Source organism: Oncorhynchus gorbuscha, linkage group LG18 (genome assembly GCF_021184085.1).
Source record: "Oncorhynchus gorbuscha isolate QuinsamMale2020 ecotype Even-year linkage group LG18, OgorEven_v1.0, whole genome shotgun sequence".
Taxonomy (NCBI): domain Eukaryota; kingdom Metazoa; phylum Chordata; class Actinopteri; order Salmoniformes; family Salmonidae; genus Oncorhynchus; species Oncorhynchus gorbuscha.
In genome coordinates, this window is record NC_060190.1 from 41429945 (window position 1) to 41445043 (window position 15099).

The window sequence follows — 15099 nt, forward strand, 5'->3', positions numbered from 1 at the left end:
TGGCACTGACGGAAACATGGATCACCACAGATAACACTGCTACTCCTACTGCTCTCTCTTCGTCCGCCCACGTGTTCTCGCACACCCCGAGAGCTTCTGGTCAGCGGGGTGGTGGCACCGGGATCCTCATCTCTCCCAAGTGGTCATTCTCTCTTTCTCCCCTTACCCATCTGTCTATCGCCTCCTTTGAATTCCATGCTGTCACAGTTACTAGCCCTTTCAAGCTTAACATCCTTATCATTTATCGCCCTCCAGGTTCCCTCGGAGAGTTCATCAATGAGCTTGATGCCTTGATAAGCTCCTTTCCTGAGGACGGCTCACCTCTCACAGTTTTGGGCGACTTTAACCTCCCCACGTCTACCTTTGACTCATTCCTCTCTGCCTCCTTCTTTCCACTCCTCTCCTCTTTTGACCTCACCCTCTCACCTTCCCCCCCTACTCACAAGGTAGGCAATACGCTCGACCTCATCTTTACTAGATGCTGTTCTTCCACTAACCTCATTGCAACTCCCCTCCAAGTCTCCGACCACTACCTTGTATCCTTTTCCCTCTCGCTCTCATCCAACACTTCCCACACTGCCCCTACTCGGATGGTATCGCGCCGTCCCAACCTTCGCTCTCTCTCCCCCGCTACTCTCTCCTCTTCCATCCTATCATCTCTTCCCTCTGCTCAACCTATCTCCTGATTCTGCCTCCTCAACCTTCCTCTCCTCCCTTTCTGCATCCTTTGACTCTCTATGTCCCCTATCCTCCAGGCCGGCTCGGTCCTCCCCTCCCGCTCCGTGGCTCGACGACTCATTGCGAGCTCACAGAACAGGGCTCCGGGCAGCCGAGCGGAAATGGAGGAAAACTCGCCTCCCTGCGGACCTGGCATCCTTTCACTCCCTCCTCTCTACATTTTCCTCCTCTCTCTCTGCTGCTAAAGCCACTTTCTACCACTCTAAATTCCAAGCATCTGCCTCTAACCCTAGGAAGCTCTTTGCCACCTTCTCCTCCCTCCTGAATCCTCCTCCCCCTCCCCCCCTCCTCCCTCTCTGCAGATGACTTCGTCAACCATTTTGAAAAGAAGGTCGACGACATCCTATCCTCGTTTGCTAAGTCAAACGACACCGCTGGTTCTGCTCACACTGCCCTACCCTGTGCTCTGACCTCTTTCTCCCCTCTCTCTCCAGATGAAATCTCGCGTCTTGTGATGGCCGGCCGCCCAACAACCTGCCCGCTTGACCCTATCCCCTCCTCTCTTCTCCAGACCATTTCCGGAGACCTTCTCCCTTACCTCACCTCGCTCATCAACTCATCCCTGACCGCTGGCTACGTCCCTTCCGTCTTCAAGACAGCGAGAGTTGCACCCCTTCTGAAAAAACCTACACTCGATCCCTCTGATGTCAACAACTACAGACCAGTATCCCTTCTTTCTTTCCTCTCCAAAACTCTTGAACGTGCCGTCCTTGGCCAGCTCTCCCGCTATCTCTCTCAGAATGACCTTCTTGATCCAAATCAGTCAGGTTTCAAGATTAGTCATTCAACTGAGACTGCTCTTCTCTGTATCACGGAGGCGCTCCGCACTGCTAAAGCTAACTCTCTCTCCTCTGCTCTCATCCTTCTAAACCTATCGGCTGCCTTCAATACTGTGAACCATCAGATCCTCCTCTCCACCGTCTCCGAGTTGGGCATCTCCGGCGCGGCCCACGCTTGGATTGCGTCCTACCTGACAGGTCGCTCCTACCAGGTGGCGTGGCGAGAATCTGTCTCCTCACCACGCGCTCTCACCACTGGTGTCCCCCAGGGCTCTGTTCTAGGCCCTCTCCTATTCTCGCTATACACCAAGTCACTTGGCTCTGTCATAACCTCACATGGTCTCTCCTATCATTGCTATGCAGACGACACACAATGAATCTTCTCCTTTCCCCCTTCTGATGACCAGGTGGCGAATCGCATCTCTGCATGTCTGGCAGACATATCAGTGTGGATGACGGATCACCACCTCAAGCTGAACCTCGGCAAGACGGAGCTGCTCTTCCTCCCGGGGAAGGACTGCCCGTTCCATGATCTCGCCATCACGGTTGACAACTCCATTGTGTCCTCCTCCCAGAGCGCTAAGAACCTTGGCGTGATCCTGGACAACACCCTGTCGTTCTCAACTAACATCAAGGCGGTGGCCCTTTCCTGTAGGTTCATGCTCTACAACATCCGCAGAGTACGACCCTGCCTCACACAGGAAGCGGCGCAGGTCCTAATCCAGGCACTTGTCATCTCCCGTCTGGATTACTGCAACTCGCTGTTGGCTGGGCTCCCTGCCTGTGCCATTAAACCCCTACAACTCATCCAGAACGCCGCAGCCTGTCTGGTGTTCAACCTTCCCAAGTTCTCTCACGTCACCCCGCTCCTCCGCTCTCTCCACTGGCTTCCAGTTGAAGCTCGCATCCGCTACAAGACCATGGTGCTTGCCTACGGAGCTGTGAGGGGAACGGCACCTCAGTACCTCCAGGCTCTGATCAGGCCCTACACCCAAACAAGGGCACTGCGTTCATCCACCTCTGGCCTGCTCGCCTCCCTACCACTGAGGAAGTACAGTTCCCGCTCAGCCCAGTCAAAACTGTTCGCTGCTCTGGTCCCCCAATGGTGGAACAAACTCCCTCACGACACCAGGACAGCGGAGTCAATCACCACCTTCCGGAGACACCTGAAACCCCACCTCTTTAAGGAATACCTAGGATAGGATAAAGTAATCCTTCTCACCCCCCCTTAAAAGATTTAGATGCACTATTGTAAAGTGGCTGTTTCACTGGATGTCATAAGGTGAATGCATCAATTTGTAAGTCGCTCTGGATAAGAGCGTCTGCTAAATGACTTAAATGTAAATGTAAATTGATGGGAAATGATGTAAATATATCACTAGCCACTTTAAACAATGCTACCTTATATAATGTTACTTACCCCACATTATTCATCTCATATGCATACGTATATACTGTACTCTATATCATCGACTGCATCCTTATGTAATACATGTATCACTAGCCACTTTAACTATGCCACTTTGTTTACATACTCATCTCATATGTATATACTGTACTCGATACCATCTACTGTATCTTGCCTATGCTGCTCTGTACCATCACTCATTCATATATCCTTATGTACATATTCTTTATCCCCTTACACTGTGTATAAGACAGTAGTTTTGGAATTGTTAGTTAGATTACTTGTTGGTTATTACTGCATTGTCGGAACTAGAAGCACAAGCATTTCGCTACACTCGCATTAACATCTGCTAACCATGTGTATGTGACAAATGCAATTTGATTTGATTTGATTTAATGACGTCAGTCCAGCAACTGACCCGATGACTCCCACTGGTGAAAAACTTTGCGATATCACAGACCGATATCCTCGTCTCAGTTCGCGGGTACTGATGAGGGTGCCACACGCGGACGCGGTGGAGACTGACAGACCTCGACAGCCACTGAGGGTGTTGAAGCACAAACACTCTCATAATAACGCGGACACTGACAACTCGTACATAGGGTCCAAACTTTTCGTTTGCGCCTCGGATACCAACACCACCCGCTGGTCCCAAGACATAAAGGGGGGGAATAGTAGCCCAGACCCATGAAGAGCCTTATCGGGGCCGTTGGGGGGGTCGAAACTACGGACAACAACGTACGAGGCCGCCAGAGCATAAATCAAATCTAGTTCTAAACTCCACTTTGAGAACAGTGAGGAGCAGACAGGCCCCCAGACGGGGATTATCTTAGAACACATCTAAGATAGTACTGAGGTGTACCACACTGGTCGTATAGGAAGTCCAGTGGACTTGAATTTAAGTGTGTCTTATCTTTGTTGCCCTTTCCTCCAGTCAAATGAAGTAGTGGCCTCATGGGTGTAATGCTATTAATATTAATAATTAATAACCTTTTTTTCCAGCAGAAAATGTGTTTCTATCTCCTTTGTTTCTATGTCAAACAGTTTAGTTATATTTCAGTCTTCTGTGATGTATATACTTTGACTTTACAGGCAACATACCTTGAATCTTGTGTAAATTATGTATTCGGCTACAGGAAAATTACATAACACAATTGTTTCAGAATTCAATGCTTTTTTATTTGATAAAACATTTTGTCTGTGCAATCCGTACCCAATATCAGACAAACGTTGACTAACAATATACAATTTAAATAGATTGTACTTTACATGAATGAAACCACCATATAAATACATAAATATAAATGTGCACAATTATATGAATCTATGTAATTATCTGAATATGTGACTTGTTGATTTGTAATGCATAATAATTAATCATGAATAGAGCTGCATTATAATATTTCACTTTTATTATCTGTGAACAAGTATTAGCACACAATTGTGGATAGAAAGATTAGTTAATACAGCTGAAAAATAATAAGTAGTGATATCACAAAATACAAATGAGAGTATTTTTATTTAACCTCTTTGTTTACTAGGCAAGTCAGTTAAGAATACATTCTTATTTACAATGACGGCCTAGGAACAGTGCCTTGTTCAGGGGCAGAACGAAAGATTATTACCTTGTCAGCTCGGGGATTCGATCTAGCAGCCTTTCGGTTATTGGATTCTTGTTATGCATCCGAAACGGGCACCCTATAGTGCACTACTTATAGGGAATAGGGTGCAATGGGCTCTGGTCGAAAGTAGTGCACTAGGGAATAGGGTGCCATTGGCCAGGTCGCTGTTGAATGTTTTCATCATGATGAGCGAATTCGAAAGGTTTCGGTGTAGCTTTGCATCTTGCTGCTCTCTTCAGTTCAAGTCGTGTTGTTGTTGATGTCCATCCGGCTGACCAGCTCTGTGACCAGCATCTGCAGCGTTTGTGAGCGCAGCTTGCTGACCTCCAGTACAGCTTCGTGGTTGACAGACTCTGTGTCATTGTAGCTCTTCACCACCTTGTTGGTGATGAGAGAGAGGCCGAACACCCTCATGCCACAGTGGGTGGCTACCACCACTTCTGGTGCTGTGCTCATTCCTATGAGGAGGAGAGAAGCGGAGAGAAGGAAGATGAACACCTGCTGCTACTCACATAATATTATAATGCATTAGAATTAATGCATTATAATATTATTATAATATAATTATAATGCTCTAGTTCTCTCACCCACAGCGTCCACCCCTAGTCTGTGAAGGAGTCTGGCCTCTGCGATGCTCTCGAAATTGGGACCTCCCACCATACAGTAAACCCCTTCCTGGACGAACTGAGAGACGCCCATGCTTTTACAGAGGTCAAAGGCTATCTTCCGCAGGTCCTTGTCATACACACCAGACATGGGAGGGAACCGGGGACCAAACCTGGTCAACACAAGACAACAATGTTCAAATTCAAGAATTGTGATGAATATGAATGTGAATGTCCATCTATGAAGCAGAATAAAGAACACCAATCAATGATGGGCTCTATTGCAGCATGTAGGCTACTGAACCACAGCACTGAAGGGTCACAAAGCACCAAAGGCTCATTGGAGTCGTTTCTGGTATTTCGGAGATGTTTGTGGTATTTATTAAGTAGGACCTAGTGAGAACCACTGACACTAGACTAGAGGATCTCACTCACTTGTCATCATTGGGTCCGTTGAGGGGATTGAGCCCAGCCAGACCAGGGAAGTTGATATGATCTTTGATGATCATGATGTCCCCAACCTGGTAGCTGTCTGCCAGCGAGCCTGCTGCATTGGTTACTATCAGGGTCTCCACCCCCAAGAGCTTAAATACCCGCACGGGAAAGGTAGTCTGTGTGACAGTGGGAGAGAGACAGAGAGAGAGATGTTTGCTCTGATATTTGCACATTGTTATAACACCATAATATGACATTTGAAATGTCTCTATTCCTTTGAAATTTTGTCAGTGAAATGTTTACTGTTCATTTTTTTGTTTATTTCTCTTTTGTGTATTATCTATTATACTTTCTTTGGCAATGTAAGCACTACATGATTGCACAGACAAGTCTTCAAATGAGTGGATTCGGCTATTTCAGACGCACCCGTTGCAAACAGGTGTATAACATCGAGTTCACAGCCATGCAATCTCCATAGTCAAACATTGGCAGTAGAATGGCCCGTACTGAAGAACTCAGTGACATTCAACGTGGCACCGTCATAGAATGCCACTTTTCCAACAAGTCATTTCATCAAATTTCTGCCCTGCTAGAGCTGTCCCGGTCAACTGTAAGTACTGTTATTGTGAAGTGGAAACCTCTAGGAGCAACAACGGCTCAGCCGCGAAGTGGTAGGCCACACAAGCTCACAGAACGTGACCACTGTGTACTGAAGAGCACAGCGCATACAAGTAATCTGTCCTCGGTTGCAACACCCTTTACCGAGTTACAAATTCTGGAAGCAACGTCAGCACAAGAAGTGTTCATCGGGAGCTTCATGAAATAGGTTTCCATGGCCGAGAAGCCACACACAAGCCTAAGATCATGCGCAATGCCAAGCGTCGGCTGAAGTGGAGTAACGCTTGCCACCATTGGACTCTGGAGCACTGGAAACGTGTTTTCTGGAGTGATGAATCACGCTTCACCATCTGGCAGTCCGACATACAAATCTGGGTTTGGCGGATGCCAGGAGAACGCTACCTGCCCGAATGCATAGTGCCACATGTAATGTTTGGTGGAGGAGGTGTTTTTCATGGTTCGGGCTAGGCCCCTTAGTTCCAGTGAATGCTACAGGTTACAATGACATTCTAAATGATTCTATGCTTCCAACTTTGTGACAACAGTTTGGGAAAGGACCAAGTGGAAGCAATTCCTCGCAGCAATGTTTCAACATCTAGTGGAAAGCCTTCCCAGAAGAGTGTAAGTTGTTATAGCAGCAAAGAGGGGACCAACTCAGATATTAATGCCCATGATTTTGGAATGAGATGTTTGACAAGCAGGTGTCCACCTACTGGAGCCAATAAAGCCCTTTGAACTGAACTGAATTGAATTGAGAGATAGAGAGAGAGAGATGATGTGATGAATAAAGGTAGAGAGTTAAACTCAAAACAAGGTGCAATACAGCACAGCTTCAGTAAGCCTAAAGTGGGTCTACATTTCCCCTTGAGTAACTGCCTGAGCCCAGAGCCGACTTCATAAAACCTGGAGTTATGCAAGAAAGACAATAGCAGCATTGAATGGCTTAATGTTGAATTAGCGTGCAAGTGAATTAGCCATGTGATGCAGGTCAACGTGATCACCCGGGGTCAGATGATGTGACTCATTGGGTGCATCTCAAATGGTGCTTATAGTGCACTACCATATGGCCTCTGGTCAATAGTAGTGTATTTGGGGCACAGTCATAGACTTTCTCATGCTAACAGTTATCTCCAACAGTACACTAATATCTAAGAATTCACAACAATACACACAAATCTGGTGAGTGAGTGAGTTAGTGAGTGAGTGGGTTGGAGGTCAGCCAACCACTGCCTCCCAGTGAGTGATCAGCAGCCCCAGTCACATGGGCCTCATATGCTGCAGATTACTCCCAAGCCAGAGACCAATGGAGAAAGGAAGACAGACCAGCTACCTTACCAGCTACTGTTTCATAACCAGATTAGAGCTCCTCAAGTCCCAGGCATGCCCTGTTCATTAGAACCCTTGACTCATAGCCTTTCCGTCACTTTGGATCCTAAATTATGTTGAAATGCAACACAGCATGTCAAAATCATCTAAACAGTAAAACAAATACAGAGCTGTGGGAGAGTGTTGAGTCCCACTGTTTCTCATAGCCTTCAAAGGTCCTGATGAAGACCTGGCCGGAGTAATGCTTTTCATTTTAAAATAATAATACACATGTCTGCAAGAAATAACTATTATAGTATTAGTTTGTTCTCTAGTGTTTCTCTAGAATCGTGTCCTTTAATGGGATTTACCCTGGGTCAAATGAGAGCAGGATATTAGAATGGTGTGTTTCTTGGTACTAATATTTGCTCCCTGAGATACAGTGACAGTCTGTTTAGGGGATGTGGGATGTGCATTAACACTTGTTTCTCAATACTTACCACTGTGATCTGGTACTGACCTTACAGAGTGAGTGTCCCTCATACATGTGGAAACGTCCCTGCATGCAAACACACGTCTTCCCTTTCAGCTCCCCAAACACCAGTCTCCCAGCGTGTCCTTGCACTGTGAAGCCATGCACACACACACGCACACACACACACACACACACACACACACACACACACACACACACACACACACACACACACACACACACACACACACACACACACACACACACACACACACACACACACGCACACACACACACACACACACACACACACACGCACACACGCACACACACACACACACACACACACACACACACACACACACACACACACACACACACACACACACACACACACACACACACACACACACACACACACACACACACACACACACGCACACACACACGCACACACACGAGCAAAGTCAGTTGTTACATAAACTACAGTTCAAAAACACACCTTTAACAACGCTGTTAAACTTGTTCCCTATGTTTAAAGTTTAATGCTGGTTTATTTACATTACAAAGGTTCCAAGTTTGGATGGCCATTTGTCAGGATGGCCAAAGTGGTCAGCATAGCCATTTATGGTGTGTTAGGTTGATTGTGTTGATCGTTAATATTATACTGCACGCTACAATCTTATTGTAACAGGTAGCCTAGCAGTTAAGAGAGTTGGGCCAGTAACAGAAAGGTGGAAAATTCTACCATGGTGGAATATTCTACCATTCTGCCCTTTACCCCCAACAACAACTGTTCCCCGTGCGCCAATGATGTCGATTAAGGCAGCACCACGCACCTCTCTGATTCAGTGGGTTGGGTTAAATGCTGAAGACACATTTCGGTTGAATGCATTCCCTTCCTAATCAATTTACTGTTACACAAACTTCTGCCACTGGTAATGTCAATATTCCCAGCCCCCAACTCTCTCTTTCTACATCTCTCCATTTCTTTCTCTCTCTATCTCACCATCTCTCTATCTATTTACCTTTCACTTTCTCTCACCTGTGCTCTGTGGGAACCCAGGGATGTCGGAGTAGGGGAAGGAGTCCTGGCACTTGAGAGCGTCAGCTAGCATGCCCAGTCCGGAGCCACAGATGATGGCCACTTTTGGCCGGTGCTGCGTCTGAGACAGGAGCCAGCTGGCTGTCTTCTGATAGTCATCATAACTGAGGGAGGAAGTGGAGAACATTGTGACTCACACTGTCTAGAGGGAGCTCTGGGGACAATAACTATTCTGTCTAGAGGGAGCACTGGGGACAATAACTATCCTGTCTAGAGGGAGCTCTGGGGACAATAACTATCCTGTCTAGAGGGAGCTCTGGGGACAATAACTATCCTGTCTAGAGGGAGCTCTGAGTAAAATAACTATCCTGTCTAGAGGGAGCTCTGGGAAAAATAACTATCCTGTTTAGAGGGAGCACCGGTGACAATAACTATCCTGTCTAGAGGGAGCTCTGGGGCCAATAACGATCCTGTCTAGAGGGAGCTCTGGGGCCAATAACGATCCTGTCTAGAGAGAGCTCTGGGTAAAATAACTATCCTGTCTAGAGGGAGCTCTGAGTAAAATAACTATCCTGTTTAGAGGGAGCTCTGGGTAAAATAACTATCCTGTCTAGAGGGAGCTCTGAGTAAAATAACTATCCTGTCTAGAGGGAGCTCTGGGTAAAATAACTATCCTGTCTAGAGGGAGCTCTGGGTAAAATAACTATCCTGTCTAGAGGGAGCTCTGAGTAAAATAACTATCCTGTCTAGAGGGAGCTCTGGAAAAAATAACTATCCTGTTTAGAGGGAGCTCTGGGTAAAATAACTATCCTGTTTAGAGGGAGCTCTGGGTAAAATAACTATCCTGTTTAGAGGGAGCTCTGGGTAAAATAACTATCCTGTAACGGTCCCCTCACTGACAATTTAGTTCCAGTACAAAAAGGGGTATATTTTAAGTCAAAAAGTATTGTATGTTGCATTGTGAATGTTCACATACTGGAATGTCTTGCAATCCAGACCACATGTGATTTTACTTAACACAAATTAATGGCGTATAACACAGGGTTAGGGAGGGTCAATTAGAACTGAAGTCATTCAATTGAGGAAATTATTTGAATTGATGATTAGAAAATGTAAAAGCTTTAAAAAATGCTTTTCCTTTTCACTTTATTGAGAAGTCATTGTATATCATATACTTAGATACATTTCTTTCAGTATGAGTGAGATATTCTGTTGTCTGTCAGACCATAAGGGTTGCCTTACAGAAATGCATATTGCCATAAAACTGCCGAAGAGGTATTAATTTGTCTAACCTAAGCGGTAAGGATCTCCATAACCACATAAGAGATAGATATACTTATAAGAGATCGATTTAATCCTGAAAAAAAAGAATATGGACACCGGAAAACGCAATGAAAAAATCCAGAGAAAAGCAATGACTTACCAGATCTGATCTTTCATTTTGAAGGTTATGTGGTTGAAATAGGTCTTGCCCAATGATGTAGGTCTTAAAACACAGCCCAATGTTGATGCTGTGATATTTGTTAAGATGTGGGATCTTCCCCTAGATGATATAACAGTGTACTAGGTATAGACACTGCCGTATAGACACTGCTGTATAGACACAGTGTTGTGTGAATGTTACAGTCTCTTTGGCTGCAGTTAAATAGACTCTGTGACAGTTCCAGAGTAGTCACATGGTCCCTGATTGGTCATAACCCTGCCATGGCCAATGGAATTAACAAATAAAATGCTCTCTAGTAGAGAGGTGTGTCAGGGAGTTGTGTGCGTAAGGGCCAAATTATATTGAAGCTCCACATTGAGTCACTTTGCTCCTGTATAATTCCTTTGGCTCTGTTTTGTGTCAAGCCTGTCTGTGTAATTCTGAGTTAAGATGGTGATGCTGTTCACGTTTTGTGTTCCCCTCCTAATCAGATTTTGTAGTGGACCTGCTAAAGTTATAGTCTGGCTAATACCTAACTCTCACAGACTCCCTGCGCTGTGAGTCACGTGGGTCGTATCAGCCAGGCTACCAAAGTTGGGAAATATATTTGAAGGTATTGTTCGCCCTCCAGTTGGCTGTGTAGCAATTAGCCTTTGGACAAGGTTAGTTAATAACAGATTCTAGGATGGTGTACACCCCCATCATAAAACTGCCCCAGCTAAGTAGATGTTGTATAGCTCATTATATGATATTTATACAACGCAAGTAGAAACCAATGTGGGCATTGTTTAATGCATTTTTCTGGACAAGACAATCCAAGCACTCCAATGTTCCAGTGTGTAAGCGAGGGGGCATGACGGATGACTGTGACTCTGTGACGGTCAACATAAAATGTCAATGCGATAGCATGTCAATTAACAAAGGATACAGCACTCTAACCTATTGGAATCAATACAAATCACAGCACTCTACCCTGTTAGAATCAATACAGAACACAGCACTCTACCCTGTTGGAATCAATACAAATCACAGCACTCTACCCTGTTAGAATCAATACAAATCACAGCACTCTACCCTGTTGGAATCAATACAGAACACAGCACTCTACCCTGTTAGAATCAATACAGAACACAGCACCGTATAATTACATATAGTACTGTATATATAATATAAAAAATGTATACGATCTCTGTGTGCAGCACTATACCCTGTGAGAATCTGGAACTTGCATGCATACTTAACCTACATACTTAGACGATTGCATTGTCATTCCATAGTCGATAGACATTCATCATCATTGTTAATATTTGACAATACACTCAAGTTTTTGTTGACTGAGGGAATCTGGCCTAAATCAATAAAAATAGAGTATCATGCCCATTTTCAACATTACATTTGGTCCATTGAAAATGACCTTGATTTTGTTGGTGTTATTCTGACTGGATTTCTTCAACCATTGTTCTTACAAGTGGGATGGTTTAGTAACCAAACCATCAATAGCTGCTCCACCACACATTAAATGGTCACTAGAGTCTAGCACATTATTTAATATCAAACTATACATCAGAAGGCAGAGCAATACCAAGAACAGCATTATGACTCTGTCATACTTCACTTCGACCTTGTCTAGGGATGGCACATTTGTCTGTAAATGGACCTTAACATTATGTAAACCTCCAAACCTCTACTTGACGGGATTGATGAGATGAGCAGATATACTAGGTCTGCAAAACTATGTGGACACCCCTTCAAATTAGTTGGATTTGTCTATTTCAGCCACACCCGTCCACCCCCCATTTAAATGTTAACTATGCATCAGTGCAGCCAGTCAGTACTGTTGTAATTCTATAAGTCACATGAACTGCAATAGTGAAAATCCATTTTTACATCCTGAATTGCGCTCGACTTCCTACCCTACATAGTCCACTAGCTTTGACCAGAATCCTATGGGCCCTAAATAGAGAATAGGCTGCCATTTGGGATGATATGTGTGTTTCTCTCCTCTCTCTTAGAATGTCCATAAATGCAGACCCCTCTTATCTACAAGATCTCCTGTCCCACACAGGGTGATTATTGCTGCACCATTCATATTAATGTGATTCATTTACATAAAATTTATGTGAACTCTGCCGGCCCCCACTCATTATACAGCATTTTCTCCACGAACCATCTCCTTGAATTACCTCAATCTGCTTAATTGTATGTCCAGTGTGTGTGTGTGTGTGTGTGTGTGTGTGTGTGTGTGTGTGTGTGTGTGTGTGTGTGTGTGTGTGTGTGTGTGTGTGTGTGTGTGTGTGTGTGTGTGTGTGTGTGTGTGTGTGTGTGTGTGTGTGTGTGTGTGTGTGTGTGTGTGTGCGTATGCGTGCATGCGTGAGTGTGTGATATCAGGCACGTACTGTATGCCCTGTCCTCACTTCCTTCCTATGACAAATGCTATGTTTGCAGCAGGAATGTTCCATGTGTATTCAGAATATCACCCTGACCGTGAATTTCTAGTTAGTGTCAAGATGTTACATATTTTTCCCAATATGGCAGTTTTAGGTCACTGGGGATTCTCAGACGAGTAGCACCTCCTCCACCACAGGGCTTTTTATCATTAACCCCTGTGCCTTCTGTCTGTGGGATGGACCAATACAGAGATGGGGGGGGGGGGGGGGGTTGGCCCTTGCTCTAGTCCCAGATGTCTGTCCTATGTTAGCTCTTTGCGTGGCTGCCTGCCCTTGACGGTGACAGTGTCTGTGCATTACTTTTGCTGTCCTTGCCTCTCTGCATCCAGCCACGTGGCCAGATGCACACGGCTGCTCCTCTTAGGGCAGCAGGGTAGCCTAGTGGTTAGAGAGTTGGACTAGTAACCAAAAGGTTGCAAGTTCAAATCACCGAGCTGACAAGGTACAAATCTGCCCCTGAACAGGCAGTTAACCCACTGTTCCTAGGCCGTCATTGAAAATAAGAATTTGTTCTTAACTGACTTGCCTAGTTAAATGAAGGTAAAATAAAAAATAAATAAATAAAAATTAGGGATGGGTGGTTAAGACGCAGACAGACACAGACAGACAATACTACAGAAAGACCCTCAAACCCTCTATAGAGCCAATACTTGTTAATGGGCACAACAGCATACTGTAAATCAATAATACGATAACATCATCACATGAGATTAAACTATACAAAAACAAATATATGATTCATATGTATAAGTGGTAGTTACACTATATATACAAAAGTATGTGGACACCCCTTCAAATTTGTGGTTTCGGTTATTTCAGCCACACCCGTTGCTGACAGGTGTTTTAATCGATCACACAGCCATGCAATCTCCATAGACAAACATTGGCAGTAGAATGGCCTTACTCAATGTGGCACCGTCATAGGATGCCACCTTCCAACAAGTCAGTTCCTCAAATTTCTGCCCTGTTAGAGCTGCCCTGGTCACCTGCAAGTGCTCTTATTTTGAAGTGGAAAGTGGTCTAAGTGCCGACTAAAGTTTGGTGGAGGAGGAATAATGGTATGGCGATGTTTTTCATGGTTCGGGCTATGCCCCTTAGTTCCAGTGAAAGGAAATCTTAACGCTATAGCATACAATGACATTCTAGACGATTCTGTGCTTCCAACTTTATGCAACAGTTTGGGGAAGGCCCATTCCTGTTTCAGCATGAGAATGCCCCTGTGCACAAAGCAAGGTCCATACAGGAATGGTTTGTTGAGATCGGTGTAGAAGAACTTGACTGGCCTGCACAGAGCCCTGACCTCAACCCCATCGAACACCTTTGGGATGAATTGGAACACAGACTGTGAGCCAGGCCTAATTGCCAAACATCAGTGCCCGGCCTCACTAATGCTCTTGTGGCTCAGCTGAAGCAAGTTCCCGCAGAAATGTTCCAACATCTAGTGGAAAGTCTTTCCAGAAGAGTGGAGCCTGTTATAGCAGCAAAGGGGGGACCAACTCCATATTAATGTCTAGGACCTTGGAATGAGATGTTTGCAGGTGTCCACATACCTTTGGTCAAATCAAATCAAAATCAAAATCAAATCAAATCAAATCAAATCAAATGTATTTATATAGCCCTTCGTACATCAGCTGATATCTCAAAGTGCTGTATAGAAACCCAGCCTAAAACCCCAAACAGCAAACAATGCAGGTGTAAAAGCACGGTGGCTAGGAAAAACTCCCTAGAAAGGCCAAAACCTAGGAAGAAACCTAGAGAGGAACCGGGCTATGTGGGGTGGCCAGTCCTCTTCTGGCTGTGCCGGGTAGAGATTATAACAGAACATGACCAAGATGTTCAAATGTTCATAAATGACCAGCATGGTCAAATAATAATAAGGCAGAACAGTTGAAACTGGAGCAGCAGCACAGTCAGGTGGACTGGGGACAGCAAGGAGCCATCATGTCAGGTAGTCCTGGGGCACGGTCCTAGGGCTCAGGTCCTCCGAGAGAGAGAAAGAAAGAGAGAATTAGAGAGAGCATATGTGGGGTGGCCAGTCCTCTTCTGGCTGTGCCGGGTGGAGATTATAACAGAACGTGGCCAAGATGTTCAAATGTTCATAAATGACCAGCATGGTTGAATAATAGTAAGGCAGAACAGTTGAAACTGGAGCAGGAGCATGGCCAGGTGGACTGGGGACAGCAAGGAGTCCTCATGTCA

The 15099-nt window shown here is 45.1% G+C and overlaps 1 protein-coding gene across 2 annotated transcripts; it reads right to left on the reverse strand.

Annotated features, from left to right (window-relative positions):
- Positions 1-4082: 4082 nt before the first annotated feature.
- pnp4a (purine nucleoside phosphorylase 4a) lies at positions 4083-10656 on the reverse strand. Of its 2 annotated transcripts, XM_046313224.1 has the most exons (6): positions 10454-10656; positions 9031-9194; positions 8031-8134; positions 5588-5763; positions 5135-5325; positions 4083-5005 (listed from the first exon to the last, which is right to left on the reverse strand). In XM_046313224.1, exons 1-6 carry the CDS (start codon positions 10468-10470, stop codon positions 4788-4790), a joined length of 870 nt encoding a protein of 289 aa, XP_046169180.1. In that variant the 5' UTR covers positions 10471-10656; the 3' UTR covers positions 4083-4787. The 2 variants fall into 2 exon arrangements, with proteins under 2 accessions (XP_046169180.1, XP_046169178.1); XM_046313222.1 differs by lacking the exon at positions 10454-10656 and having other exon boundaries at positions 9031-9217.
- Between the last annotated feature and the right edge of the window lie 4443 nt (positions 10657-15099).

Bases quoted from the DNA above. Each gene is read 5' to 3' on its own strand.
- pnp4a (XM_046313222.1), bottom strand. From the start codon at position 9,217: ATGTTCTCCACTTCCTCCCTCAGTTATGATGACTATCAGAAGACAGCC. The intron at 5,326-5,587 runs GTGAGTGAGATC...TGTGTTGACCAG, and splicing joins AACGGACCCAATGATGACAA to GTTTGGTCCCCGGTTCCCTC. The intron at 5,006-5,134 runs GTGAGAGAACTA...TCCTCCTCATAG, and splicing joins ACTAGGGGTGGACGCTGTGG to GAATGAGCACAGCACCAGAA.